We start from the raw sequence: 26689 nt of genomic DNA on the forward strand, positions 1-26689 counted from the left end.
AGGCAAATGTCGCAATCAAATCTCATGACCCCCCAGATCGTCAAAGACCATTTCCCCTTTCCACCAAGAGCCGGGCTCCCGTTGCACAGACTTGGCCGTCTCCTCGCTTCGGTGCCCTTTCTAAAACCGCCGTTTCCTTAGACCTCGCCCTCGCTGCCTTACGGCCTTTGGAGTAGCTGGTTGGGAGTGGCGTGGTAGCGCGAGGCTTGTTTTGATTTTGGTCCTGCGGCGGGAACCAGCTTGTCCCATGCAACATCCCCCATGCGGCTCACCCAGCAAAGTCGACACCTCGTCGCGCACGAAACGAAACGGGACCCTCCCTCTACTACTTTGCCTAATCTGACCTTACCGTACGTTACGTTACCAAGCTAAACTCGCACCGATCCGAACCCAACCAACCTCCGGTCCGTCGATTTTACTTCGATACAAGTCCGTTGCGCAAATAAAACAAAGTGAAGAAGGAAAAGAAGAAAAAAATCGAAAGAAAGGCAGAGGGGCACGGCCCCACCACCACCACCACGACATATCAAAAAATCGTTACGGCACGGGCGCCGCCCATTCCACGTCATCGGCGGCCTGCCTCGTCAACCAAACCATCTCAAGATTCCCAGCGCCGTCCAGAGCGCTTCGCATCCCGTCCAGAGCGCATAGGCAAGGCCCACGCGGCGGTACCATGACCCCCGCCGGCCTAGCCCGTCCCGACCAGCCCGCCATCGCCGCCCTGGTCCCTGTCCTCCAGATCCTCGACAGCTTCAACCACCGTAACAAGAACCAGCACCGCGTCGCCCGCTGGTGGGCCCGGTTCGACGTCCTGCGCCGCTCCGCCAGACGTCTCCACGACGCCCTCGAGGCCCGCGCCCGTCACCGCCACGCCCAGAGCTTCAAGGCGCCCTCGAAGAAGTCGGCCGGCAGGCCCAGCCCCGGCACCGGCACCAGCAACGGGGACCGTCGGGGCAATGCGTTAGACGAGGATGTCACTGCGAGGGTGCGGCTACTGCTCGACACAACCATCCCGTCGTCGTTCTTGTGAGTCGTCACGCCAGGCCCTCGGAGACCCGGGATGTGCTTCTGCTCCGTTGTTCGTGGACTAACACATAGATCAGAGCCTTCAGTCAGTTGGCAGCAGACGGCCAACATGCTGCCCTAGGCCTGGTCTTGCTGGGCGTCTTGGCCCGTATAAACTCGGCCATTGCGCCCCTGGCCCCCCGGCAGCCCGAGAGAGGTGATGAGACGCCCATGGCCAACCCGCCAGCGAGCCATGATGCGGTCGTAGCCAATGAAGGCCAGGCGAATCCAGAGCCAATGGGCCTCGGCGTGGCCGTTTCTCGAGACCAGATGAAGTTGGCCGCTAAACCCCTAGCGCGTCATCCAACAAAAGACGACGAAGCTGTCGCGCCCGTTGCAAGCAAAAAGAAGCGCAGGCTAGCGGATGCCCCCACCACTGAGCCTGAACCCAGCAAGCCGGCCAAGGAGAGAAAGTCGGAGAAGAAGCCCGGCAAGAAAAAGTCCAAAAAGGGCGACGAGTTTTCGGATTTGTTCAGTTCGCTCATGTAGAAATACCCATGTACATAGTCCCACACGATTTGTGTAAAGCTTCAAATTTTTCATTAGCGACGGCTATTTGCTACGAGATTCCGACATGTCCCTGCCCGTGCGCCCCCTACCGTCCTGTCCGTCTCTTCGACCGAGAGTGTCCCAAGACGTAGACAGGGACAACAAATTTCACCATGAACCCCCCAGTAACAGAGCACCCTTTACTCAACACTGCTATTTGGTATACACATCTGCCGCTCACGAAACCCACCAAGAGCTGAATTGGGCTTCCTACTGGACACTCCGGTAGGACCAGATGCGTGCCCGCATGTCACCAGAGCCGGTGGCGAAGTAGCCTCCCGTCGGGCTGGGCGCGACGGAGATGACACTGTTCTTGTGTCCTTGAAGCATCAACTGCGTGGCGCCGGTGCGAGGATCCCAGAATTGTACACCACGGTCCTTGGAACCGGACATGACCCAAGCAGCGTCGGGGGTCAGAGCGACGGAGAGAACGAAGTCCTATACTTGTCAGCATACCCATGCGGTGGCCCTTTGTTCCGGAGAATAACTCACTCTGTGTCCCTCAAAGGTCTTGACGCAACGTCCGCCCTTGGGGCCGGGGTTGGGCAGGCCGCGAGGAGTGCTCAGCTCCCACATCTTGATGGTCTTGTCCAGAGAGCCACTGACCAGATCTCTGCCGTTGGGAGAGAAGGCAACACTGTAGACACTGTCCTTGTGGCCATCGGGGCCCTCGAGTCGCTCCAGGAGGTATCCCTGGTGGATATCCCAAACACGGACGCTCTTGTCAAGCGAACCGGCCGCCACATACTTTGTGTCGGGGGAGATGGCAACAGTCGTGACACCGTCCTCGATGGTCAAAGTAAGGGTGTTGGTGCCCTGCTCGATATCCCAGAGACGGACGGTCCTGTCTCCACTTCCGGATGCGATCGTGCGACCGTCGCGGGCGAAGTCGAGCGAGTAGATATCTTGCTCGTGGCCGGAGAAGGTGTTGCGAATCTGCCGAGACTGGATATCCCAGACCTGAAAAGTGGGTTAGCATGGTCTACCCGGACGTCTATCGACGCTTCACTTACTCTGATCAACTTGTCCTCAGCACCAGTGGCAAGGTACTTGCCATCGGGACTGAAGCAGACGCTGCGTATGTAAAGATCGCCGGTAATGTCGACAGTGTCATCTTGGAGGACGCACAGCTTCTCGCCGGACTGAACATCGTAGATCTGCGCGGATCGGTTACATCCGGTGGCCACGTACTTGCCATCGTGGCTGAAGCGCACGCAGCAGACAACGCTTTCGTGTGCAAGAGTATGGACCAGGTCGACGTCAAGCATCCGTGGAACATGCTGGTTAAAGATGACGAACCAGTCGTGACCCGATTTCTTGGAATGAGGAGGCAGGCGATCAGGGTCAAGATCGCCAAGGGCGTTTCCCACAGGGGGCGCATGGGGGCCGCCCATCCGCGCGTGGTCAGGAGTCGGGTGGCTGACTTGAGGCGATTGCGTGGCGCCGGGGAACGGGATCGGGGTGTTGATCTGGGGAGTGGCCGGACCAACAGCCGCGGGGGGGCGTCCAATTCCACGTCTGCCAGGGCCGGGCGAAGCGGTCGTCTGAGGAGGTTGAGAGTTAAGGCCGTTAGAGACGGGACCGCCGGGACCCTGAGGGTATTGCTGGAAAGGCTGCTGCGACTGAGGGGGCGGCGGCGGCGGGCCAGGGAGACCCGGAGGGCCCTGTGCCATCTGATGCTGCGGGCCCATCTGCTGGTCCTGAGGCGGAGGAGGGGGGGGAGGAGGGGCCAGCTGAGCCTGGCCACCACCGGTCATGATGCCGTTGAAGAGACCAGTGCCGGGAGTGATGGAGGGGGGCTGTTGCGACGGGCCAGCGTGAGGAGGGGGGCCGCCGATGCTGGGAGGCGCATTTCCGCGTGCTCCCTCAAGCTGGCGACGGAGCATAGCAATCTCTTCCTCGTACCTGTTTGAAGCTTGCTGTTAGCATTTCCAAAGCTTGGCGGGATTCGAGACTGCATCGGAAGGCGTACTTTTGCTTCAGGTTCATCTGCGCCTGTTCCATCGCGTAAACTTTTTCTCTAACGAGCTGCATCTCCTGGACCTGGGCCTGGACTAAAGAGGCTGTTAGCGAGCGTGACGACATGAACCAGGCGCGATCGTCTTACTCTGATGTTCGTAGCCCTCGGTCTGGCGCAGCTGCGTGTCGAACTCGGTTCTGATCTGGTCGAGGAGCTCATTGAGCCTGGCCGAGTTGTTGGGGGGCACCGCGCCCATGGCGCGATGCGGATACATGGACATGGTTGTAGTTGCAGTTGCAGTTGGCAACGTTCAGTGCTAAAGATACGCGAATGGCCGGGGGGTAGGTGGAGGAGGTCGATAAAGATAAATCGCCAAGTATAGTGGAAGATGGCGAAGGATGACCGGTTGTCCGGGCGTCAACAATGAACACGATGCGTCGGGTTCGGTGTTGTGTTGTGGTGGTCGTGGCTCGGAAAATTTGGCCGTCGCCGCAATGGGGGACCCCCTTCAATCGGCGGGTGCAGAACGACAAGGCGCGGTTTGCCTTGGCTAAGGTCCGCTGCGGGTTTTGTGTGTCGACAGCGGCAGAGCCGTCCAGGCAGGGAGATACAGGTGGGTGCGCGATATCGATGTTGTCGCAGGCGGGAAAAGATGATGAGATGGAAACAGTTTGGGAATCGATTGATGATGACGAAGATGGTGATGTGTTGTGAAAGAGAGAGTGTGTGTGTGTGCGCGCGCGCGTGTCGAGGTTGTCACGGCGGAGATGGGGAAAAAGAGAGGAAGGGGAAGAAAAGTTCGGGTTAGGCAAGGAGAGGAAGGAGAGAAAGGACCCGGCTTGAAGAGGCTGGCGAGTGGAACGAGAGGAGACTGGTGCAAGGTGCAAGGTGCACAGGCGAAAAAAAGCAGAGCGAGAGAGAGAGACGGATGGGAGCCGCCTGGGGATGTGATCCAAAAGCGGGTCCCGCCAGAGAGAGAGAGAGGTGAACTGCTCTGTGCCGCCGCCGCCCCCCCTGGAACCAGGCGCACGCCAAGCTTGACAAGTAGCTGGCCTAGCGAGGATACATCTGGCTGCGCGAAAAGGTACGTGATCATCGAGGCACCCAGCCAAAGGTCTGGAACTGGAGGCGCGGGTGGCAGCCATGTAGTCGCCAAGTATCGGCCAGGAGGCCGCTACGCACCTGAAAGTAAGGTCTGTGCGCGCCGTCCTTTGGGGGTGAGCTGGCTCGAAATATGGGTCCTTCCATGTGGCGCTTGCTTGAAGTGTTCCTTCCAGCGGGTGTGGGTAGTTTCAATCTGCCCGGGCTTGGGTTGGGTGCGTGGGTCCCCAGGCGGCGGCGACTGAATCGGTTTAACAGGGCAGGGGTGCTCTAGTGCCAACGCTAGCCTTCGGAGCGGGGGTGTGGTGCTAGAGTGGGGTGCAGCCCGTACCTTGAGTCTACTGGGCACTGCGCAAGGTACAGTACCTCAGAAAACCTTCATGTCCAGCCTCTGTTTTGGCTGCCATGTATCCATCAAAATGAGTTGGTTACCTAGTCGTCTTGCCGTCACCTTGTGGCCATCCACCAACAATGATAACAACAACATGCTACGCCTGGCCGCGACATGGCACTCTGCTCGGCATATGTTTCGGCCTCGTGGCCATCTACCCAACCCCGGGTCTACGCCGCGACCTGAGCGTCATGAGCCGGGTAGTCAGTCACCTGCACAGTCAGTTGCGCAACTTAACGCCGGCCAGATCTCAGATCCCATATAGGACGAGTGAGGTTATAGCACCACTAACGAGGCCAGCTAGCGGTGCCAGTCCCCCTCCAGGTATCAAACATCTGGAGTTGGGAATGCAAGGTTTAAGACCTGCTGGCTTACGATGGCTGACAGGGCGCGTTCCTCCGAAGCCATGTCTCTGTCTCCCTTTCCGCATCACCCAAAAATTTCAGAAACATCGCGTTGCAGGTTCGTCATTGGAGAAGTCTTGCAACAATGGCATCGAGAAGCGACTCATTACCTCCGCAAGACATGAATTGATCTTGCCATGCCCTGTATAAACACACTCGACAAAAGGAGATGAAGCCTTCCAAGTACCGCTGGCGGAGCCCTGTGTCGGCGTCACGGCCCCCAAATCCTCGGACCGTGTGTAGGAAGCGTACTGCGTAGTTGCGCACGTACGCCGCCGAGGACGGACGTCACGACCCTGGTGGGAACAGTACATCACGTTATTACTTAATACAGCCGGGATGGCGGTGGACAGCAAGCTGCAAGGTGCTCACACGAGGGTGAGATTGATGAATGCGGGAGCAGAGGGGCAGTGTTGGGGAAGGGGCCGTCTGCACGTGGGCGAGAGCAGTAGCATTGTCAACATCGTTACATAAACCAGCACCAGCATCAGCATCAGCTCCGTGTGACGGCTAGGGCATGATGATATGGGATGGTCTCTAGATCTCACGGGCAGATAGGGCAGGGCACAGCAACGTTGGGCATTGCGGAAAAGGCAGATTGGAGAAAGCATCGCGAGATGCAGCGGTGCAGCCCGGAAAAAAAAAAGCAAAGGTCGCACACGCGGGTTGTGTATGTGAGAGCGTGTGGGTAAGATGCAGCAGAGGAGACGAGGGCGTGGGTCGTTGGTGCGGACGGAGAATGTTCCACTGGAAGAAGAAGAAGTGATAGTAAAAGTCGCGGCGGATTATTACCTAGCTAGCCTTTGAGGCGGCTGCCGCTGCCGATGATGAACGAGGGCTTGTTGTTTAAGCGAAGGGGTGTGTGGGCAAGCGTGTACACTAGGAGGAGGGGACGGTTGAAGGACGGAGAAGGGGGGCTTCATTCGGAGTAAGGGGTCAAGGTTCAGGGTCAGAGGGGTGCGCTTGGTGTGGTGCCTGTGAGCGAGAGGGTTGTGTCTGTTGTGGATCGTCTGGTCTGGTCATGGGTATCCGCCGAGCAAAAGATGGAAACGAGAGAGGGTTTGACGACGTCTGAGGGTCGGAAGAACCTCCTGCGTCCACCTTGTTAGCGCATGCGTGTATTTATTGCCGAAGGCTTTGTTAGTGCGGCAGCGGCAGCGGTAACGATACGGAGGTAAGACGTCGGTGAGCCAGGGTGAGAGGCCCGACACTACACCGCGAGCAGTCGACTCAAGACACTCTTTTCCCAGTCAAGTGGCCGTTGTTATCCCGTACATGCCATCAAAGAGCTGAGGGTATATACGGATACAACTTCTGACCGTTCCTTCAGAAAGACGACGCACTACCACGACCACCAGCTGGCAATAAGGTTGGAAAGACGGCCAAACGCGTTGCGTTCTTCGGCCGTCCGTCCACTACTATGTATAGGGTACGTATCATCCGTCATGGGTCAAGGTCAAGGTCAAGGCCCGTGTGCAACGAGCAATGGTCAAGGCGGCCGTCCCATCCCCCGCTTCGGGCATGGAAGCTGTCGAAATGTTCCATGCCCGTTTTTCGTTACCAAGAACATTACGGTACAAAGATAAATCAAGTAAACTCACCAATACATTCCCGAGCCGTGCCCCGGCAACTCCCTCTTGGGGCTCAGCAGCGGCAGCGTTCACAGTACCACATCACCACCGCCAAACAATAGTGTACAGGAAATGGGAGTCCCGTAGTCGCATGCATGCACCATGCAATGTCATGTAGTGGCTACGGGAACGCCAAACAGACCGGGAATACAACGCACACACGCACACAAACAACTCGGCTGACAAGGAGCAGGGAGCAGGCAACGGGTACTGTTACGCTCGCTACCTTGCGTGGAATACTAACGCTGCGCTCGCTGCTACCTCACCACCCATGCCATCCGTCTCTTGATGATGGTTGCTTTTTTTTTTTCCCTTTTCCACCTCCTCGACTCCTTTTTCTGTTTTCCGCTGCCTGCTCCAGATTGACGCACAGCCCGCCCTTCCGGCATTGATAGGACCAGAAACGAGCGGCGTGCAACCCTCCATCTTGAATCCGCGCGCGAGCCGTCAATTATCATATTATGCCACGCGCCATCCACCGTCGACACAGGATGCCGATACCCACTGCAGCATCCCACGATACGACAAGCCCCAGCTGGCAATAACCAGATTGATGCATCTTGATTCGCGGAGGTCGGTATTCAGATGCCAAAGAGGTTGATGATTCGCCGCAAGCCATGGCACACTGACGAGTCATCACGGTTTGTGCCGAATCAAATGCAACTCATCAGGCCCGACCGTCGCATCGTTGCAAACCCAGTTGCATTGTTCCAATTTGGCATTTCGCACAACAATAGTCTATCCCCAAATGCACCAGGGCATGTCTAACAACTACCTCTTATGCTCGTAACATCCGTCCCAGGCGCCATTGCTTTGTCTCAGTGGGCTGGGACGAAAGACAGGTGGGCAGGTGCAGCGCGTGCGCGTGCGCGTTTGGCGATGGGTGCGGTACATACTTGGCCACACCCATCAAGTCACGACAGGCCAGGGAACAATAAGGCGCATATTCGGGTGCGTTAGCGTTGGAATTGCGAGATGGGTTAGGTGACTTGACGTCGGGGGTTTCCGGCTGAGGTAAGCCACCTTGGTGAAGATGGGGGTGAGGTAAGGTGTGAACAGGCTGGGGTTGAAGTGGTGTGAGGCCTGACTAAGGAACTCCAGAGCCCATCTCGTGCCTGGCTTGTGGGCAGTCGCCGGTCAAACACCGGCTCGAGTACGGCCTATCTGATTCATCAAGGTTCGAAGCTGAAAGGGGCCGTCATCCGTTTATCTGTTCTCGCCAATGCCCGCCTATTTTGCGGTCTTCGAAAGGCCATTACCTTACAGCGGCACCAACAGCGGCCCCAAATGCGGCGTAGCTGGCAGGCACTCACCCCACGGTCTGGTTCATGAGATGGAGACTCGGATCGTTGGAAGCATCGCAACCTCTTTGAACCTGGCCAAGTCGCTCAGAGGTACGCGTCTCAGAGCATTAGCAAACTTCGTCCGAGAATATGGTTCTTCACGACCACATCAGCCGCTAAGCCTTGAAGTCCTGGCGGACCAACTTGGGGGTCGCCCTCCATCCCTCCCTTGGATGACCCGCAAGATGTGCAACAATTGTGAGGGAGGGCCCCGGATCATTCTTCGAGTCAGTGGCCCACCACTGGCAAACACTCGTTTCAACCGCCGTTGGGGACGTTCTATGCGCTGCGAGCCAGCCTTCTTTTCTCAACAAGGGTGTCTAGATCGACGTTCTAGGTAAGGGTGACCATGGAAAGGGCTGCTAAACGTCTTTGAGATGCCGCCAACCGATGTCAAGAGCCTGATGTAGCTCCGTGCAGTTGGGTTGGTACCTATCTAGCTCATCTCCCCTCATCTATCCAATCCAAAATCCGATTGCACCAAATCCCGAGGGATGCGGCAACTACCACCCGACAAAGCACATCGTCATCTAGCAACATGTGTCTTCGTACGTTAATCGTACCTGGATTCGACTGTGCCTCGCCGCGGTCAGGAATGTCGGCTCAAACCAGTCTAGCTTGTCTCTACGGGTGGATCTGGGACGATTCGGAAGACCCTGCGGCCGAAGCTGCATAATCACCCCAGAGAGAGACACTTGGACCCCGAATCACCGGCAGCGGGCGTTGTGGAAAACAAAACAAAAATTGGAAAAATAAGAATTAAAACACTCGAAGCGCACGAGGGATGAGATGCCAAAGACAACCGCCACCACCAAAGTTGGGATTCTCCTGCAACCATCTGACAGCAGCATTGGCCTGGTCTGCCTGTTGCACTGGTTGGCCGCCGTTCCATGTGAAACGCGCAGATCGCTTGCCAGAGAGATGGCACTAATCAGATCTTGGGCAAAGTACACCCATATCAGACCACCAACAGGATGACTTCCAGGTCTTGGTGCTCGACTTGCACTGAACCCGAATACGAGTAGGCTGCGTCTGATTTGCCAATGGACCGTACCAGTGGGCTCCCTGGCTGTCCACCCAATACCAACATCGGAAAAGGGACGACCGGGCCTGGGAAGCTCATCCTGCTGGATCATGCGATTCCCCAAGTAATGAACATCCCACTGGGATATTAACGTCGGACGACTCCCCAAAGACAAGATGGGCTTGCTCACACCGACTCCGCTACGTGTTGCTGTTGTCTGCCGAAAACCTGGACGGACCAGATTGAATAAAAAGATGCCCTACTCCCAGCTTTGGACGGGCTGTACTGTTTGACCTTGTCCGGCCTTGATTTACAGTAACCCTCTACGACTGCCTTTCGCATCGTGCACTCAATCTCTATCTCAGCTGTCCGCCAAAGCTTCAGATCGGCTGCGTGCCAGTATCAAGGTCCCCTGGCAAAGAGTCTCGGCAACTCGACAGCACACCTCGAGCTCCTCCTCAGCTTCGCGAGCTGCGCAGACTGATCGCGGCATCGGCATTGGGTCTTTGGCCTATTGTCATTGTCGTTGCTTCTCCCGTCTCGCAAACCTCGGACAAGCCTAAATTCCCGCGGTCCGTTGCAATCAGACAGCAACGCCCTTGTCCTCTGTATCTTGTAGCTTGCAGGAGAGCTCGCAACACGAACCAAACGCCGATCACATCCCGGTTGTTTGCCCACTTGCTGATGTGAACAGCCCACCTTGTTTCGTAACGCCGAATTCTTTGTAAACGTTCGATGAGATCAGGCATTCCCGAGCTACTCCAGCTGCGATCCTCTGCGACTCAAAAGACAGCTTCACGCCGCTGCCTTCCAACCACTACCACCCGCCCTTCTCTTTCTTTCTGTTGCTTTCCCGCTCTCTCCGCCGTCACCTTGGCACACCATTCCTTGAAGCCCGGGTTTCTCTTTGGTCCAAATCATCATGGACGTCGTTCTCGAGGTCGTCGACACCTTCGTCGGCGACAAGCTCTACGCTGCTCTCTTGCCCGCGCACGCCGCTCCGTACGACTTCCCCCACCATCCCTCTGCCAACGCCACGGCGCAACCGCTCTCGACATGGCAGTACAAGCCTCGACGCACATGCTCTACCTCGAGCCCTCCGAAGCGGCATACTTGAGCGCCTGGCCGAGAGACAACATCTTTCGCCAGTTCACTTCCCTTTTTCTCATCACCTGGTATGTCTTGTGCGGCGGATCCACGCGGGGTGCCGTCTCGCTCCGTCCAGCCGGCCGGCCGGCCAGTCACTAACACAACGACGCCCAGGATCTTTGGACTTCTCAACTACTTCATCTTCGCGACTCTCTCTTACAAATTTATCTTTGACAAGAAGACCTTTGACCACCCCAAGTTCCTCAAGAACCAGATCCGCCTCGAGATGAAGCAGGCCAACAAGGCCATGCCCGTCATGGCCGTCTGCACCGCCCTCACCTTCGTCGCCGAGGTCCGCGGCTTCTGCAGGCTCTACGACGCCACCGAGGACGGCCCAGGCCGCTGGTACGACTGGGCGCAGTTCCCGCTCTTCATCCTCTTCACCGACCTGTGCATCTACTGGATTCACCGCTGGCTGCACCTCCCGCTCGTCTACAAGCACCTCCACAAGCCGCATCACAAATGGATCATGCCTTCGCCGTACGCCAGCCACGCCTTCCACCCGCTCGACGGCTTCGCCCAGTCCGTCCCCTACCACGTCTACCCCATGCTGTTCCCCCTGAACAAGCTGGCCTACGTGGCCCTGTTCATCTTTATCAACTTCTGGACCATCCTCATCCACGACGGTGAGTACATCACCGACAACCCCGTCATCAACGGCTCCGCGTGCCACACGGCCCACCACCTGTACTTCAAGTAAGCCCTAAAGCCCCCCTCCTCTCTCCGACGAGCTGGCGGGACAGCGTGCTAACGGTACATTGCGCAGCTACAACTACGGCCAGTTCACGACGCTCTGGGACCGTCTCGGGGGCAGCTACCGCAAGCCCGACCTCGCCTGGTTCAACAAGAAGACCAAGATGTCTCGGGAGACGTGGGAGTCCAACATGAGGGAGATGGAGGACATTCAGAAGGAAGTCGAGGGCGACGACGACCGCCAGTACGTCACCGCCGAGGCCAAAAAGAGGAACTGAGGGCGGCAGGTCGTCCGAGCGACCCCGTGGCCCGCCGGTTCACTGTGCGCCGGCACCCTGTCGTTCCGGGGTGCCACTACTTACCTTTTCTAATGCCTGGGTATTGCCAGAACCTTTCATTGTACATATAAAACCGACGCATGTTGATGCTGTAAAAAACAAGGGAGGTCGGGGATGACCGAAATGACTGGGAATGAGGCGATTTTGACGCATCGTCTCAGCGGACGAGGCTCGACTTTGATAGCTAGTAGCGTATCCGGCCTTCACCAGGAAGAGCTCGCGATGCGGAATCAAACTTGATGTGGACTGCGACGGGCCGAGCTTCTAGTGACAGCATCGCTCAGGCTTGGCATCGTGGTAGTCGGAACGCAGGTAATTTACCGAGGGCCTCCCTTGGCGACACAACGGCAAAGGGTCTGGAATGGGAACGAAACTGAGTGTAGTATTGAAATCTCGAACCGCACGCGCTCTACGTGAAGGGGCAACACCTCGAAAGGGCGCCGTGGGTGATGTAAAGCATCCCACTCCATCTCTTCAAACCTTCATCCAAGCAGAACCCAAAGACATACGGAAAGCAACGCTAGAACGCCCGATTTCTCCAAGAACCCGCGGGATATCAGCGTGATGACAAAGTAGGAAAAGTAGTCGGTGTCGGTTTCGACATGGAAGAGTTTGGTGGCTACCGGCTGGGTTGGTGCAGCCGGCGAAAAATCTTGCGTGTCGTGGTATAATTCGGCGTGGTATTTCCCGCCATGGGGGTTCCCTCCCCCCTCAACTATCTCCTGTCCCTCTCCCTCCTGCGCTTTGGGGTAGGCGCACCGATGCGGTCATCGAGCGCGGTTCGCGATGGTCTCTTCCGACCCATCCGAGCAGTCCCCCTTCGCAACGCCTCCCAGCGGCGCTTAGCTGAACGTCACGGCCTTGGGATCCAGCGGCCGCCCGTCGGGGCCGATGCCGTTGGCCTTGAAGCGCTGCTGCATGTAGTACCTGCGAGCGTCGTCGAACTTCATGCGGCGCTTCTTCATGATCTTGAGGATCTCGGCCTTGGAATGGTCGTCGAGGCCGGCGCGGGCGTCGCCCGACTCGACGTTGGCGGCTAGGTCAAATGTGGAACTCGAGAGGCCGGCGTCCATGTCGCCGACAAAGCTCGAGGGGAGGCGCGAGTAGATGTAGTCGCGGCCGGGGAAGGGGAGGTCGGGAAGGTGGGGGAGCCAGTGGGCGCGGGTGAAGTAAAGGGCCGTGGCGGTGACGAGGAGGAGGAAGGAAACGGAATACAAAAGGTAGGACATCTTGGCGGTCGGGTTTCCGTCAAAGCCGGTCGGTCGCTGGGAGATTTTGAAGGGTTGAGGTTGCGATTGTGGCCCGACGTGGTTTGATGCGCTGGTCGGGTTGGTATTGGGTGACGCTCAGCTGTGCGTAGCTGGGCTCCCTCCCGGTCTGCTAAGAATGCGATTGTGGTCGCAGTGTAAGGCGAATGGAACAAAATAGGGACAAGACAAGGAAAGAGATGAAAAAGAAGGAAAAGTCGGCAAAGAAGACGAAACGGTCAGAGACTGCCGTTCGGTAGGTTCAAGCAATCATGTCGAGACTGCAGGTGGTCGGGCGTCGGTCGTGTTTGACTATTTGCAGGAAGGGAAAGAGTTGTAGAGAGGGAAACAAAATGACGAACATTGGCCCGTTATGTGATATGGATGCGGAAAAGAGCCACTGTGGTTGCGTAAGTGCGCATTGCTCTCGGGCCCGTTTGGGAGTGCTTGGCCTTCTTGGGGTCCTTGCCTGGGCACGCTGCGTAGTGGTAATCAGGCGCAGGCCTCTCGGGGCTGTCAGCGGTCCCGTACTTCCGTTTGGCCCTGCAGGTGCACCTGAGCTTGGGAAAGTTCCACTTACTAATGCCTTGGAGCATTGTTCCTTTTGAGAAAGCGTACGTAAGGCGGCGGGCGCAGGGTCATTCACGGCACCGGGGGCCGCAAGGGAGGCCGCTGACACAAAGCCTGCCCGCTGCCGACTTGGGTGCAAGAAAGGGATTCCCTTGCATCACGTAAGCTGCCCAGTTCGGCGGCAATCCCCTGGGCATGGGCCACGGAGTTTTATGGTGTTTGCCGACTGGAAGCCGCAGCAAGACATAAAATTCCCCCACCGTCCGGGGCCCCAGATGCATAAGGAGGGTTCAATGTCCGGGATGGCGTCGGCACTTTCAATGCCGCTTGGGTCGATCGGTTTAGGCGGTCGAATTGTCGCTAAGGTCCGTAGACTATGCCGAACACTCACACACAGTCCTGCCGTGATGGCCGATGCGCCAGCAACCCAAAAGTCAATTTGGATGAGAACCCCCCCCGACTGTCGATTCCGCATAATGGTGGGTTACGATGATCACGGAGCTAGTCCCCCGGTGATCTGGAAGACCTTGCAGCTGGGGTGGGGGCGCCGCCCGCAGTTGGGAAACCTTTGTCGAGCCCGACAAAGGTGGGCTGCCCTCCGACAACCTCTTGCCGTCGCGGCTGACACTCCCAGGCTGGACTCTGGTTTGCTTTGGGATATGGACCTGCATATAGTTCCATGTCGTAGCATTGGTCATGGCCTCTTTGAAGACTCCTCTTCTACGAGGGCTTTATTGGCGACACTGTCGGTAGGAGCCTAAAAGGCCGACATCTCCTGACGCAGGCGTTGGGAAAATGGGTCATGCTTGGTTTTCCGAAGCCTTGCTTGGAAGTAGCAGGGTTCTAAGCAGCATATGTGCCTGAAGTGGCATCTGTCTGCCCAGTCTACTGACCGTGAACATTTCTTATAGAGTGACGTTTTTGCACCAAGATGAGGAACGTTCAACCAGAAATATCGAAGACGTGACATTTCTCATGTGTGAATGGATGTGGTATGCACGCAGTGCAGTTTGAGGATAATAGAAAACAGTTGCTCTAGAGAAGGCTTGAGCAGAACCTACGTGTAGTCACGGTCAAGAGATGAATTAGCAGCCTGGGCCTGACAGGAGAGAAGACTGCTAGCTCTACATAAGTCCTGAGGGCAACTCATCCTTATTGGTATTGTTACCGTCTCCCAGCCGATTTGAAGCCATGTTCCTGCAGACTGGTAAGCTGTGTCCACAAAATGGCAACTCGAGGCTAGACAGCAATTCCAATCTGGGAGGCCGTGGGCTCGTGTTTGATGTACAGACTGCTCTTTCTCTATACTCTCTCTAGCTGCTGGGTTGTTTAGTAACTATGTTCTAAGAGTCATAGGTTGCAAATCTGTGACTCTAACTTCTCTATGACTTGCGGCAAAGGACTACTTACTTCTGTAGACGACTTGTCTATCGTTTCCCATGGTTATACTTTCTCGATAGCGTTGTTGTTACTGGGGAAGCTACGTGGTAACTGAGCTCACGAAAAGCCGATCTCACTTACTTTCCGGCTCTCATCGATGCGTTGAAGGAGTTTTGCTGCTGAATTACTGGATCATACATTCTTCCTCGGGACCGCGCTTTTGACCATATTAACATTTCATGCGTTAAGAGGGTGAGTGAAATTGATATGGTGTCTAAGTGTCCTTCCGTCGCAAATAGCAACAACCGTATAGATGGTCGTCCGTGCAGAGGTTTTCGTTCACGTGAAGCATGTAGTGGCTGTCGTATTGTATGCGCGTTGGCCCGTTCCTGAATTTCGCGAAACCCAACTCTGTTACTGCTTTGCAGTTGGAGCGGTTCTACATTGTGTTTGCTGAGCTAGGACGATTTGTACCACGTGGTTGAGATTCGGGCCTTTATTGACATAAAAAGGTAGCCCTGATAAAAGGACACTGTGACTATGGGGCATACTCACTACTCACTGTGAATATATGTTTCTGACCCATAACAGAAGGCTAATATGTAACATCTCCAACAGTCATTGATATCTGCATATCAGGCACCTGAGATGGCTCTATTGAGCAAAGCCATATATGCTTGTCTTGAAGAAGCATCTGCCTGCAAGGGACGTAGCGCACTTATTGGGGCCAAATCAGGGTCGCGAGATGCTCTGAATGTCGAAGGAACTGAAGCATCGGCATACAATCGCAAACGTATGCCCAAAATAAGTACTAGTCTCAGCTACAACTGTAACAACATACCAGGACTAAAGAAATATTGCATACCCACAATGTCTGTTCGCATTTTACCCTACTCAGAAGGATCACCTTATCTAGGATGCTCTCCGCATAGACAGAGGTGAGAGAATAGTGCTCTTCAGGGTACCCTGCGAATAGACACGTTCAGTGATTGAAAATGGGGTGTTAGCCTCATGACCGGCTCGTTATTATTTTGAATGTGTAAGGATGTCAGGACATCAACGACGTCTTTCAATAATAGGACGTGACCGTCACTGCTGATTGGTATCCCCATGTTTATCCTCGGGACTTGCTGAATGTAGACCCTAACGGCCAGCGCTCCTTAATCGACCCGGTTGTAGTACGATCCGAATAAGAGAAAGTATACAAGGATGAGTTCGAGGTTACAGCAATGAGCCACGGGAGTTGTGATCGACATCATTTTATGTCGTATGCATTGCTGGATGTCTTGAGCCATAGTGCCTGCATGCTTCAGTCCTGATGTTGCGAACCTCTATTAAAATCCACGTTGACACTGAGCTTGAACATTAACATCAAGCTGTGCAAGACCAAGATGGGTAAGCCTTCAAAAATCGGAATGCAAAATGTTTATGGTATTACGCTCTCGATCGCAAGGAGTTGCTGTCTCATTGATTACCCGATGGTAAGCGAAGAGTTTCATCTCCCCGGCACGCCACTCGCGACCGGCCTGATGATCATACTGAGAGACCGGTTATCCTGGATTCCATCAGCTACCTACTCAGGTAGAACTATGTCAAGCGGCCGATGGAAGCCCGCAGCCGCAGTTGAACTGTCATAGCCAAGGAGTGTTGATGGACGGCAATGTGCCGAGACCTTCTTCGTTAGCGCAAGCCACGTCTCAAAAATCATGAGACGCTGAAATAATCATGATCTAAGCAAGCCTTCGGGTGATGGACGTCGTCACGCCGTCAGTCCATGGTGATGTCGACCTGTAATCATCAAGGAGTCGCCCACGAGTCGTAGGATGCACCGCCACCACCAGCCACACCCGTGCCGGCCCGCCGAGGAGGGCTTTCGTGCCCCGGAGGGGTCTCGGGCGTGGCGCCGCGATAAGATGAGTGGACCGGAAATGCGCTAGTCCGCAAAGCGACAGCTAAGCGATAGCCCACACATTCAATTCCCGCCATTGAATTCTACGAACACCCAGAAGGCAGCGAACAGAGAATCGTGAAGGCATTCATCAACCATTCCGTGATCCCTCAAATCAGTCAAAATGGCCGCCACTCTGCCCAACGTTTCCTCGGACCTGATCTGGGAGGTCGTCCGTAAGTTGCACCTCGACGTCCGGCTGCGCGTGTAGCCCAGAACGCCCGCGAAAAATAAAGAAGACAGCCATGGCTTACCAGTTCTCGTTTCTCCCGACACACAGGCAGCCAGAATGCGTTCCTGGTCAACCGCAACGATGCCGGCGGTCTCCAGCTCTCCCGTGACCCCCTTAACCTGGTCAACAAGCACTCCCGCAAGGTATGTCGAAGATTCACCTGTTGGAAAACGAACGACGGAGATCATGGCGGCTTGGCTAACAATTGATGCAGTACGCTGGCTTCGTCAACGACAAGGTACATACCCTCACATACTCCACGAACCCGAGGACATATATCCACGAACGATCCGACGATCCCGAACAACAGTGACTGACAGAAGCGATAACTAGGCCATCGGCGTTGTCCCCAACGAGAAGGGTGGTGTCAAGGTGATCAGCAAGAACCAGAAGAACGGCAACAAGCCCGCCAAGAACATCACTGAGGTCACCTACGGCGGCAACAAGTCTGCGCGCAAGTGAGTTGCGACCCGTCCCGTGCCGTTCTTCGGCATGGATAAGACAGCATCGTCTGAAAGGGAGAATGGGGTATTGACGAGTGGAAAACAGGACCTACTCCGCCGTTGCCCGCCAGGCTGCCGCCAGCGGCTACCGTGCCGATCTCCGTGAGGCCGCCGTCCAGCGCGTCTCCGCTATCCGCCGCGCCCAGCGCCCCGTGAAGGCCACCCCCGAGAAGAAGCCCCGCGGCAACAAGGCCAAGAAGGCCTCCACCGAGACTGAGGCATAAACGTGTTGTCATGCTGTTTAGCGGACGGGAAAGGCTTGGTTTGGGCGTTACGTCGAGCAAATAGAATACCTTTTTGAGGGACACAGGCGGAAACAAATCAAAAGCTTGAGTCAAAAGGCCAAAAAATAATGACTGGGACTGGTTTCATTGCTCGCAAGGAGAGTCTCTTTTCTTCACTGTGAAGGTCCACGAGGCATTGTCTCACGTGTAAATGCTGCAGTGATGTTGCGCATCCACCAAAGGGAAAGTCCCGGAGCGAGAGTGGGTTGGCTGCGGTCAAAGTAGGGCGACATTAATATGCTATAGCCGGAGTGCAGCGTGTGTTGTTCGCGATGCCGTGGCGTGGCCGGCGGCCATCACCCGAAGTTGCCCGACCAGAGTAGGGAGCGATTTGCAGTTGAACCTCGGAACCACGGGCAAGCACCGGGATGTTGACGGGTCGTTCGGCTTTGACCATACTATGTCCCTGACAATGACGAAGCCCGAGCTAGCTGTTCTACGATAAGTTGCGGAAAGGTGCCATGGCATCTGGACGACGGAGCCTGATTGAGCCAGTTTAGCGGAGTAAGTCTTCGCCGACTTTGACCTGATTTTCACGCGGTTCAGGCTTTGTCAACTAGTCCCCTATTGTAACATGGCGGGGTAATTCAGCCTGCCGGGGTTGCACAATTGCCTTACTCAACGGAAAGGCAGGGTACGTGCTTTTATACCAGATAGACGATGCGCAAAATAGGTAATGATTACCTAGGTATCGGATGACAAACGGAGAAGTGTGTTTTAAAAAAAGGGAGCTGTTTACTCTTGCCAAGCATAGCAGACGCGATACGCAGCTCAAGCTGTCTCATCGTCGAGGCCGAGGACATGGTGCAAGTCACAAGTTCACTGGACAATGGGGCGCTTTGCCTTGTTATGCTAGCACCTTGGATGGAGACGTTTTGTTTCTACCGCACCCGAGTTTTGGCTATACATAGGACAGAGCTCCCCCCTGCGCTCGGGACTGAGCCGTCATAAACAGGAAGACACCGGAACGTATTGGCCAGTCCCCGGAAGTTGACGGGGACGGCATGGGTGGACGAGAATAGGCTTTTTCTCTGGCGGCTCTGCCTCCCTACCATTGCCGTGCTAGTTCTTTTTTTTTTTTTTTTTTTTTTTTTTTTTTTTGGGTGTCTGGCTTTCTCTCACATGCATCAGGTCGGAGGGAAATGGCGAAATGGATGAGGGGGGGATGGGGGATGGGGGATTGGGGATTGGGGAGGGAGGTAAATTGACTGAGGTAATCCGGCGTGTCCTTTTTCGGCATCGGTAGAGAAAGGCACCTACCTGGCTTGGAGGCAGGAAGAGCTGCTTAGGGAAAAGTCCCTCGTCTCCTTTGGCTGGGCGTGTCTCACAGGCCTTTTCTTTGTCTGGGTCTTGAATGACGACAAGGAGATATCTGCGACAGCTATTCCCTGGTGCGGCGAGGGAAAAGGTACCTCCCTCTTTGTCACATCCCGTTCTCCCTCCAAGTCTCCAACAACCGAGACAAAAACAGCACTGGGCCGGGACCAACAAGCAAGGCAAATGGAAAGTAGCAAGCAGCAGAATCTTGCTGGGTGCGGCGCATCGCAGCGCAGCGCAGCACAGCGCATGCATGCCTGCCGTAGTACAGTCGCTGTTGCTATTCTGCGCATGCACTGGCGTCGCCCCCCTGGTAGCAGCCCCCTTCCCCCCTCCAAATGTTGCCCCTCTTCTTGCCCCTCTATCCAATGACACAGCCGATCCCACGGGACGAGGGGTGAGCAAGAAGGTCCCGTCGCAATGTCCCCCCCGCGGTTGAACCTACGTCCCCGCCGACAGCCTCCGGACTAGGTATCAGCTGGCGCAGACTACTTCTACCTCGCCCTCACTCCCTCTTTCTTCCTTCTCTCTCTCGTACTAACCAACAACCTCTCGACTGATCCTGCTTTACCCATCTCATCTTGAGCATCACAGGTAAACTCCAAGTACGTGCGACGATGCCCCTTCCCTGAGCCTCAGGCAGAGAAGCTCCAAACATTGTCTAGCATCACAGGCCAGAGCTCGACTTGCTAAGCGAGCAAGCTCCCGCCGAGCTTCCTGAGAACCACCCCGCTGATCCGCGAGAACCCTTTAGGCCACCACCTCTTTTATCCGTCTTCTCCAAACCGAAATACACAAACACCTTCAAGATGGTCAAGGCCGGTATGCTCCCCTCTGTCCCGAGACCATTGCATGAAGCATCGTTCTGACTGCTCGTCCTAGTTGTCGCTGGCGCCTCTGGCGGTATTGGACAGGTACTGTGACGCCAGTCAGACCCCGCCTTGTCAGGCAAACCCAGTTCGCGTAGGCTTACCAACAGCTCTTCTTTAGCCTCTGTCCCTCCTCCTCAAGCTCTCTCCCCTCGTCGACGAGCTTGCCCTCTACGATGTTGTCAACACCCCCGGTGTTGCCACCGACCTTTCTCACATCTCATCCGTCGCGGTACGTCTCGTCGAATGTCAATTGTATTGTTCCACTCGAGTTGTTGCATGCTAAACGAAAATACCCGCAAACAGAAGACCACCGGCTACCTGCCCAAGGATGATGGCGCAAAGGCCGCCTTCAAGGATGCCGACATCATTGTCATTCCCGCCGGCATTCCCCGTAAGTTTCACCCGCTCCCTGTTGCTCGCGTCGCTTTCGTGCTGACGGAGGCCCCCTTACAGGCAAGCCCGGTATGACTCGTGATGACCTCTTCAACATCAACGCTGGTATCGTCAAGGGCCTGATCGAGGTTGCCGCCGAGGTCGCCCCCAAGGCCTTCATCCTCGTCATCTCCAACCCCGTCAACTCTACCGTCCCCATTTCCGCCGAGGTCCTCAAGGCCAAGGGTGTCTTCAACCCCCAGCGCCTCTTTGGAGTCACCACCCTCGACATTGTCAGAGCCGAGACCTTTGTTGCTGAGATCGCGGGCAAGTCCAAGCCCCATGAGCTGAACGTCCCCGTCATCGGCGGCCACTCCGGCGAGACCATCGTTCCCCTGTTCAGCCAGGTCCAGCCCTCCGTCTCTATCCCCGATGACAAGTACGACGCTCTCGTCAACCGCGTTCAGTTTGGCGGTGACGAGGTCGTCAAGGCCAAGGACGGCGCTGGTTCCGCCACCCTCTCCATGGCCTACGCCGGTTACAGGTGAGGACGAAATCAACCCAATGCAAAAAAAAACTGAGAGACTGACAGTGGTAGATTCGCCGAGAAGGTCCTCAAGGCCGTCAAGGGCGAGAAGGGTCTCGTTGAGCCTAGCTACGTCTACTTGCCTGGCGTGCCCGGTGGTAAGGAGATTGCCGAGAAGACCGGCGTCGACTTCTTCTCCGTTCCCATCGAGCTTGGTGTAAGTTGCGCAGCAAAATGCATCCCCGCCCCTCCTCCTGGCCCATACTGATGTTTTCGCAGCCCAACGGTGCCGAGAAGGCCATTGACATCCTCGGCAACATCACGGAGAAGGAGAAGAAGCTGTTGGAGGCCGCCGTTGAGGGATTGAAGGGCAACATCAAGAAGGGTGTTGACTTTGCCCACAACCCCCCTCAAAAGTGATTACCCCCTTTGTACAATTGTTTCAGTTACAGCCCCCGAACCCTCTCGAGGAAGCATCATGACAACAGCTTCCAAATGTAGCCAAACAAAAAGAATTGGCGATAGATGAAATACAACCGAGGGAGAATTCTGGCTGATCGATTTTTCTCTTCCCTAGGCTGTGAGGTGGTGTTGGTCTCGCACAGTGTGTAGCAGACGAGCGTACAACGTCAAACTGATCTCGTGATTCCGTGGTGCGTACGGGAGAGGCGTCGGTAATTTTGGGGATATGGCGATAATGGGCGGTATTACCGCCCGCTCACAAGGGAGCTTGGTTTATAAGTGGAGTTAAGACACCTTTGGAAAAACAACTCGAATTGACCGTATCTTCTGGTCGGGATTTGCGGCAGCATCCCCGTTCAACTCCGTGGTTGCCCTGCTTGTGCTTCAAGCCATAGCAACTGGAACTCAATAAAACTCGCTTTGATGGGTATTATGTACTCGACGGCAGTGTCTTGATCTGAAAGATGGCGGCCGGCAGCTCGTTCGTCTCGGCCTGGACGGTGGCGTTGATCCCTAACGCCGCCAGGGCTCCGCGCACGATTCCGCAGGGGAACCAGAGGAACTGTTGGCAAAGGCAGTCAGCGATTTGGAGTGTCGGCCGTGGTCTGGACCGAAACGTACCGGTTGTGCCCGTACAACGGCCTGTCCGCCGGTTTCTGTGCTCATTCTCGAGAACGGCTTGAACGAGTTGTCCGTCAGCACGTAGACGCCCTAGGGTAGTAGAGAGGGTCAGCACTACGTTCCCAAGCTCGGTGTCTACTGCTCGGAGGCTCCAAGGGCACCATGCCGACCTACCCTGTGATTCGTCTTGAGGTTGTCCACCTGTTTCCTAAACACCAGTGACCAGAGGTCCTTGCAGACGAACTTGATGACGTCGAGCGTGTCGTTGAACCGCGGCCGGTCTCTTGAGAATCTGTAACACCGAACACCATGTCAGTCCCTAACCTTGATGTACACACTGCTCCGTCTTGTCCCCGCTTCCAGTCGCAGAGAACTGAAGACGGAGAGACGACGAGCAAAGCCGGAAGCACACGTACCTCTCCACAAGGCCCTGCCCGACACGATACCCTAACGTCTCAAGCCGGTAGAAGACGGCATCCCGCTCCTCGTCCTCGTCCATCTTCCGCGCTGTGCCGTCCCCCGTCGCGCCCCCAGCGCTCGACGGCGCAAGGCCACCGGCACTGCCACCGGCTGCACCTCCGCCCTGGCTATGGCTCACAGACGACAACGCGTCCGCCGACGCACCACCGCCGGCACTGGAAAGCGCATCTGCGCCCGTACCGCTCGCCGCGTCGCCTGCCGGCACCGCATCGAGCTCCCTCGTCACGCGGAAGGCTAGGGGTACCAGCTCGATGAGCAGGAAGTCTAGGCAAGAGGAGTTGAGGAAGGAGGCCGACGGGTCCGTGGCGTTGTACGGCGGCATGACGCTCTCGAACGACATGGTTGCGACGTTTTCTGTTGTTCGGGGGTGGTTCTGGCTTGTGTGGTTTGGCGACAATGGTGATCTGTTCCTCGTTGGTACCTTAAGGTAAGGTAGGTAGTGTAGGTCTGGGGGACTGCTCGGTGGCCGATTGCGATGGAGCACAGGCGCGGTGGGGGTTCGCAAAGGTTATGGGCAGATCAGTGGGATTGTTGGTTTCGGAGTATCGATGGCTTGATAAGCGTTGGGTTGGTTCGCAAATATCGTAATCGCAGCTTCGTCGCGCGTCGTTTGTCGGTTGGTGGATGTATGGGTGCGAGGTAGGTAAATCTGTAGGTGAAGGACAGACGAATGGATGGAGCGAATGAATGAGGTCAGGTACGTACCTGCGTTGACCATTGAGTGGAGCTAACGTTGAGCTTCTGGGTCCACACCTCAGCTCCCGTTCCCATACTGGACTGCCTGTCAATAGGTGACGATTGGGATCAATACGAGGTAGGAGATGGCATAGAAAGACGCAAGAGAGGCTTCGCAGTAATGGTATCTGATTATCCGGATTCCTATCTGTGATGGTGACTAGTAGAGGGACCTCTACTCTCGAAGCCCAGCGATGCCTTCGCCTCCCCATCTAAACAGACTCCTGCTCTCCAGCCGACGATCGCCCTGCTTCCTTCACATGTAATACTCGGCCGTCAAGGATATTGGGATATGTTTTGCCCCTAAAACGCCTGAACAGCTATCCATCCATCCCTGCCCACGCCAAACTGGAAAAAAAGGCATACATGAGCCAAAACCCCGCCTTCATTAGGGATATATGTACGTGTTGAGGTGACTAGCCCCAGGCTCGTATCCCGTAGATGAAAACAAGGAGAATCACCAAGACCCTCCCTAGTACGGCAGACCACTGCTGTAGCCGTTGGTGTAACTGTTCACCCCCGGCTCTTGCAACTGTTGCCGCTTTGGAGGTGGGGCAGCGGGTTCGTCGTCGTCAGATAGGGTCAAGTCTATTGTCACCCTTTCCGAATGAAGTCGCTTGCCGCTCGTTGTGGCCACGCCTCGCGGCATTGTCGAGCTTTCTCGCGACATCACTGTTGTGGTAGGAGTGGCCGTGCTGGCCACCGAGCGATTGGGCGTTTCGAAGTTGCGGCTGCGGATGGGGTTGACTTCAACGATTCCCCAATCATCGTCATCATCATCATCGTCAACCAGGCCGCTCCCGCCATTGGTTGGCTTGTTCTCATCTTGCGCAGAATTCACTCGCCACTGTCCGTCAGGCTCGATCGTGACCTGATCGAGAGACTTCGACGTGTTTGCCAGGATGTCTCTGACATACCTTGAACAAAGGTTAGCTGGGAGCTTGCAACGAACTACAGATTGATCTTACTCGTCAACGGCCAGCTGCTCAAATGGTGCAGACTTGTTGCAAATAGGACAGAGCCACTGGGGGCCTTGCTCCTGCAGCTGGAGATACGATGTTGCATCAAAACATTGTATGTGTGAGCAGTTGACGGAGCGGCACGGGACATCGAGACGCATATATGAGAGAGGGCATTTGAGGGACAGGACTTGTGACGTGGTTACGATATCTGTATCCGCCGCCTTTTTGCTGACTATTGTTTCTTAGCAAAGTGGACAGACTGGGGCCTCGCTGGGCAAACTTACTCTCTTCAATAACCTTGTACTTTGGAATCTTCTTTCCCAGCTTGATCTTCTCGGCCAATTCCTGGGCCGACGTGATCTTGCAAGCGTAGAGAACGAGATAGAATTTCTGCAAACAGACAAGACATCAGAAAGGGTTGTCCGGACAGGGTGATATCCAGCAAAGCGCTATCGAGGAAACCCACCTTTTGAGTCAGCGCATAAGTGAACTCAACGAGATTCCGGTTGTCATTTTTCAGACGCAGGTAGCTCGTAATATCGACTGGTCTCGTCGAACCCGGCTTGTTCTTCAAGCCCCTGAGGTTGGCCTTGACCTCATTCCCGTTGATCTTGATTTCCGACTGGTGGGGAAAGGAAATGTCTTGGGTACCGCTATTGTCTCCAGCGCAGAACACCATAATGCGCAGTGACTTGTCCTCGAGAACTTTGCTAACTCCTGGGTTCTCGCTGACTTTAACCGGGATGGAGACCATGTTTCTGTGCTGGCTCATTGCTGGGTGCTCATCAGTTTCGGGCTTCCAACCAAAAGGACAGTAAGAGCATGACGTACCTTCGCAAGTCCGAACCTCTCCCACCCGGAACTGTATCTCGTAAAACGGACTATTCCTGAATGATGGTCCTGCGAACAATTAGACGTCTGCGGACGAATCGTAGTATGGCTAACGTACCACTCGATCCGTAGCTGGGTAGAGCGTGGCCATTCGGACCGCTGGGGCGAGCGGTGCGCGAGTTCCCCCAATATTGATCCTGTCGCACCATAGGTACGGGCGTAGTCGCTGCGGCGGGGCGACTCTGTTTATGGGAGGCGGGCGAAGAGGAAGCGCCGGTTCTTGCGGTCTCGATACTTCGTTGGATTTGCTGGAAGCGAGTCACATCGTTGTTATTGTAGGCGTCTTGAATAGCTGTAGGGCAGAAAATGTCAGCCAAGGTAGACCTCGGGATGGAAAGATACTCTAGAAATCTGCCGACGGCAGGAGCCATCAAGGCACAAGCGAGAAGGAGGAAGGAGTAGGGACAACTCACCATTCACGATGCGACTCTGCAGCGACGCCTTGACGCCACTGCTAGTGAGACCGTTCAGCTGGCAAATGCTGGAAAGCTGGCGATTAAGCAACTGGTTACTGTTTACCAGTTTGACCAGAGCGTGCAGCTCCTGCCTCGGGATGGAGGTCATGGTTCCCGGGCGAGGTGGACGAGTCGCGATGGTGCGTTCGGTGATAGCCTCATGAAGGTTTGCGTGTGCGACGTCGGATCGACTTCGGTCGTAGGGAGCGCGCAGATGTCGACGGTCGTGGGTTCTCGTGGCAGTGGTTCAAGTAGCTGCACCAGTGGCAGAGGCGGATAAGAAAACAAAGAAGGAAAGAAGACGGACGGGCTCAAATGGAAAGAAGAACCATGGGCGCGACCACACGAGGCAGGAGCGGCAAGGCTCGTGGTGCGCGCCGACAGGCAGGAGCAAAGTGCGTGGGGAAGTTGCAGTCGGTCGAGGAAAGCAAGGGCAGGGTAGCTCTGCACTGGCGCTTTTGACTGTCGTTGGTGGTGGTGGTGGCAGTCGATTGCGGCGACTTTCCCCCTCGGGGCTTTTTTCTTCTTTTTTTTCGGCGACAGGACCTGACAGAATAAACCTTGACAACGACACGGTGATGATGATACTTGACCCCCAACCTTGACTCTGTTGCTAAACCAAAGAAGCGAGACAGGACAACGGAAAGTGCAAGACAAAACGGCGATGCGAGTCGGAGCAGAATGAGGTGAGGTTAGGCCAGTGAGCGGGCTATTCTTCGGGTCGGCAAATGTTTGATGTCATTCGCGCCCGCCGCTGGCTTTTGGGGGCTCTGAAGACGAGCCAAAGTCAGTGTTGCAAGTGTACCGGTAGTCCAACGAAAGAGGGCTGGGTGTGGGACTAAATGGAAGAAGACCACAGCCAAGGACTAAACGTCCTGACTGGCTTCGCCTTTTAGCAACGTCTCAGGGCGGATGAGGGCAGTCGACGGTCCTGCAGGCTGGTGAGCATCACAGGCTACAGTGGACATGGCCACCGCTGTTTCAACATCTGCAACCCCTAAATCGGACTTGTTGTACTCTTCTGTAGGGCAGGCCACCATTCATCATCCGCCTCATCGTCTCACCCTTCGCAGGCAGAAAAACGCTTGTGTGAACTGGAAATGAGGTGAGATTGAGGGCGGCCTTTAGACGAAGTGGGGTGGCAATAGCCGGCAGGCCCCGCGACGACGACGTGGATTGGGCGG

At 55.7% G+C, this 26689-nt stretch overlaps 9 protein-coding genes across 9 annotated transcripts; 5 read left to right on the top strand and 4 right to left on the bottom strand.

The window, feature by feature from the left end:
• Positions 1-673: 673 nt before the first annotated feature.
• Positions 674-1554, top strand: ColSpa_03989 (uncharacterized protein; the record flags this gene model as incomplete). Its single annotated transcript, XM_049270201.1, has 2 exons — positions 674-1026; positions 1113-1554. The coding sequence occupies 2 exons, from the start codon at positions 674-676 to the stop codon at positions 1552-1554; spliced, it is 795 nt and encodes a 264-aa protein (XP_049126158.1).
• Positions 1555-1824: 270 nt separating this feature from the next.
• Positions 1825-3854, bottom strand: ColSpa_03990 (transcriptional repressor XBP1; the record flags this gene model as incomplete). The annotated part of the gene is made up of 5 exons (XM_049270202.1): positions 1825-2052; positions 2107-2574; positions 2628-3519; positions 3587-3668; positions 3722-3854. 5 exons carry the CDS (start codon positions 3852-3854, stop codon positions 1825-1827), a joined length of 1803 nt encoding a protein of 600 aa, XP_049126159.1.
• Positions 3855-10390: 6536 nt separating this feature from the next.
• Positions 10391-10585, top strand: ColSpa_03991 (putative delta(7)-sterol 5(6)-desaturase; the record flags this gene model as incomplete). The annotated part of the gene is made up of 1 exon (XM_049270203.1): positions 10391-10585. The coding sequence occupies one exon, from the start codon at positions 10391-10393 to the stop codon at positions 10583-10585; it is 195 nt and encodes a 64-aa protein (XP_049126160.1).
• Positions 10586-10645: 60 nt separating this feature from the next.
• Positions 10646-11588, top strand: ColSpa_03992 (putative di- and tripeptidase DUG2; the record flags this gene model as incomplete). The annotated part of the gene is made up of 2 exons (XM_049270204.1): positions 10646-11313; positions 11384-11588. 2 exons carry the CDS (start codon positions 10646-10648, stop codon positions 11586-11588), a joined length of 873 nt encoding a protein of 290 aa, XP_049126161.1.
• A 902-nt stretch (positions 11589-12490) lies between these two features.
• On the bottom strand, positions 12491-12877 carry ColSpa_03993 (UPF0382 membrane protein; the record flags this gene model as incomplete). The annotated part of the gene is made up of 1 exon (XM_049270205.1): positions 12491-12877. The coding sequence occupies one exon, from the start codon at positions 12875-12877 to the stop codon at positions 12491-12493; it is 387 nt and encodes a 128-aa protein (XP_049126162.1).
• A 4040-nt stretch (positions 12878-16917) lies between these two features.
• ColSpa_03994 (putative 60S ribosomal protein L28e) lies at positions 16918-17752 on the top strand (the record flags this gene model as incomplete). The annotated part of the gene is made up of 4 exons (XM_049270206.1): positions 16918-16969; positions 17074-17168; positions 17359-17483; positions 17575-17752. The coding sequence occupies 4 exons, from the start codon at positions 16918-16920 to the stop codon at positions 17750-17752; spliced, it is 450 nt and encodes a 149-aa protein (XP_049126163.1).
• Positions 17753-19938: 2186 nt separating this feature from the next.
• Positions 19939-21319, top strand: ColSpa_03995 (malate dehydrogenase, cytoplasmic; the record flags this gene model as incomplete). The annotated part of the gene is made up of 7 exons (XM_049270207.1): positions 19939-19951; positions 20012-20043; positions 20120-20230; positions 20305-20392; positions 20455-20917; positions 20966-21116; positions 21179-21319. The coding sequence occupies 7 exons, from the start codon at positions 19939-19941 to the stop codon at positions 21317-21319; spliced, it is 999 nt and encodes a 332-aa protein (XP_049126164.1).
• A 472-nt stretch (positions 21320-21791) lies between these two features.
• Positions 21792-22802, bottom strand: ColSpa_03996 (trans-aconitate 2-methyltransferase; the record flags this gene model as incomplete). Its single annotated transcript, XM_049270208.1, has 4 exons — positions 21792-21923; positions 21983-22072; positions 22157-22274; positions 22399-22802. The coding sequence occupies 4 exons, from the start codon at positions 22800-22802 to the stop codon at positions 21792-21794; spliced, it is 744 nt and encodes a 247-aa protein (XP_049126165.1).
• Positions 22803-23669: 867 nt separating this feature from the next.
• On the bottom strand, positions 23670-25614 carry ColSpa_03997 (E3 SUMO-protein ligase pli1; the record flags this gene model as incomplete). Its single annotated transcript, XM_049270209.1, has 7 exons — positions 23670-24105; positions 24166-24391; positions 24444-24549; positions 24626-24933; positions 24991-25059; positions 25109-25342; positions 25464-25614. The coding sequence occupies 7 exons, from the start codon at positions 25612-25614 to the stop codon at positions 23670-23672; spliced, it is 1530 nt and encodes a 509-aa protein (XP_049126166.1).
• Positions 25615-26689: the final 1075 nt, after the last annotated feature.

The sequence above is a fragment of the Colletotrichum spaethianum genome, assembly GCF_022836535.1.
Source record: "Colletotrichum spaethianum MAFF 239500 DNA, contig08, whole genome shotgun sequence".
Lineage (NCBI taxonomy): Eukaryota > Fungi > Ascomycota > Sordariomycetes > Glomerellales > Glomerellaceae > Colletotrichum > Colletotrichum spaethianum.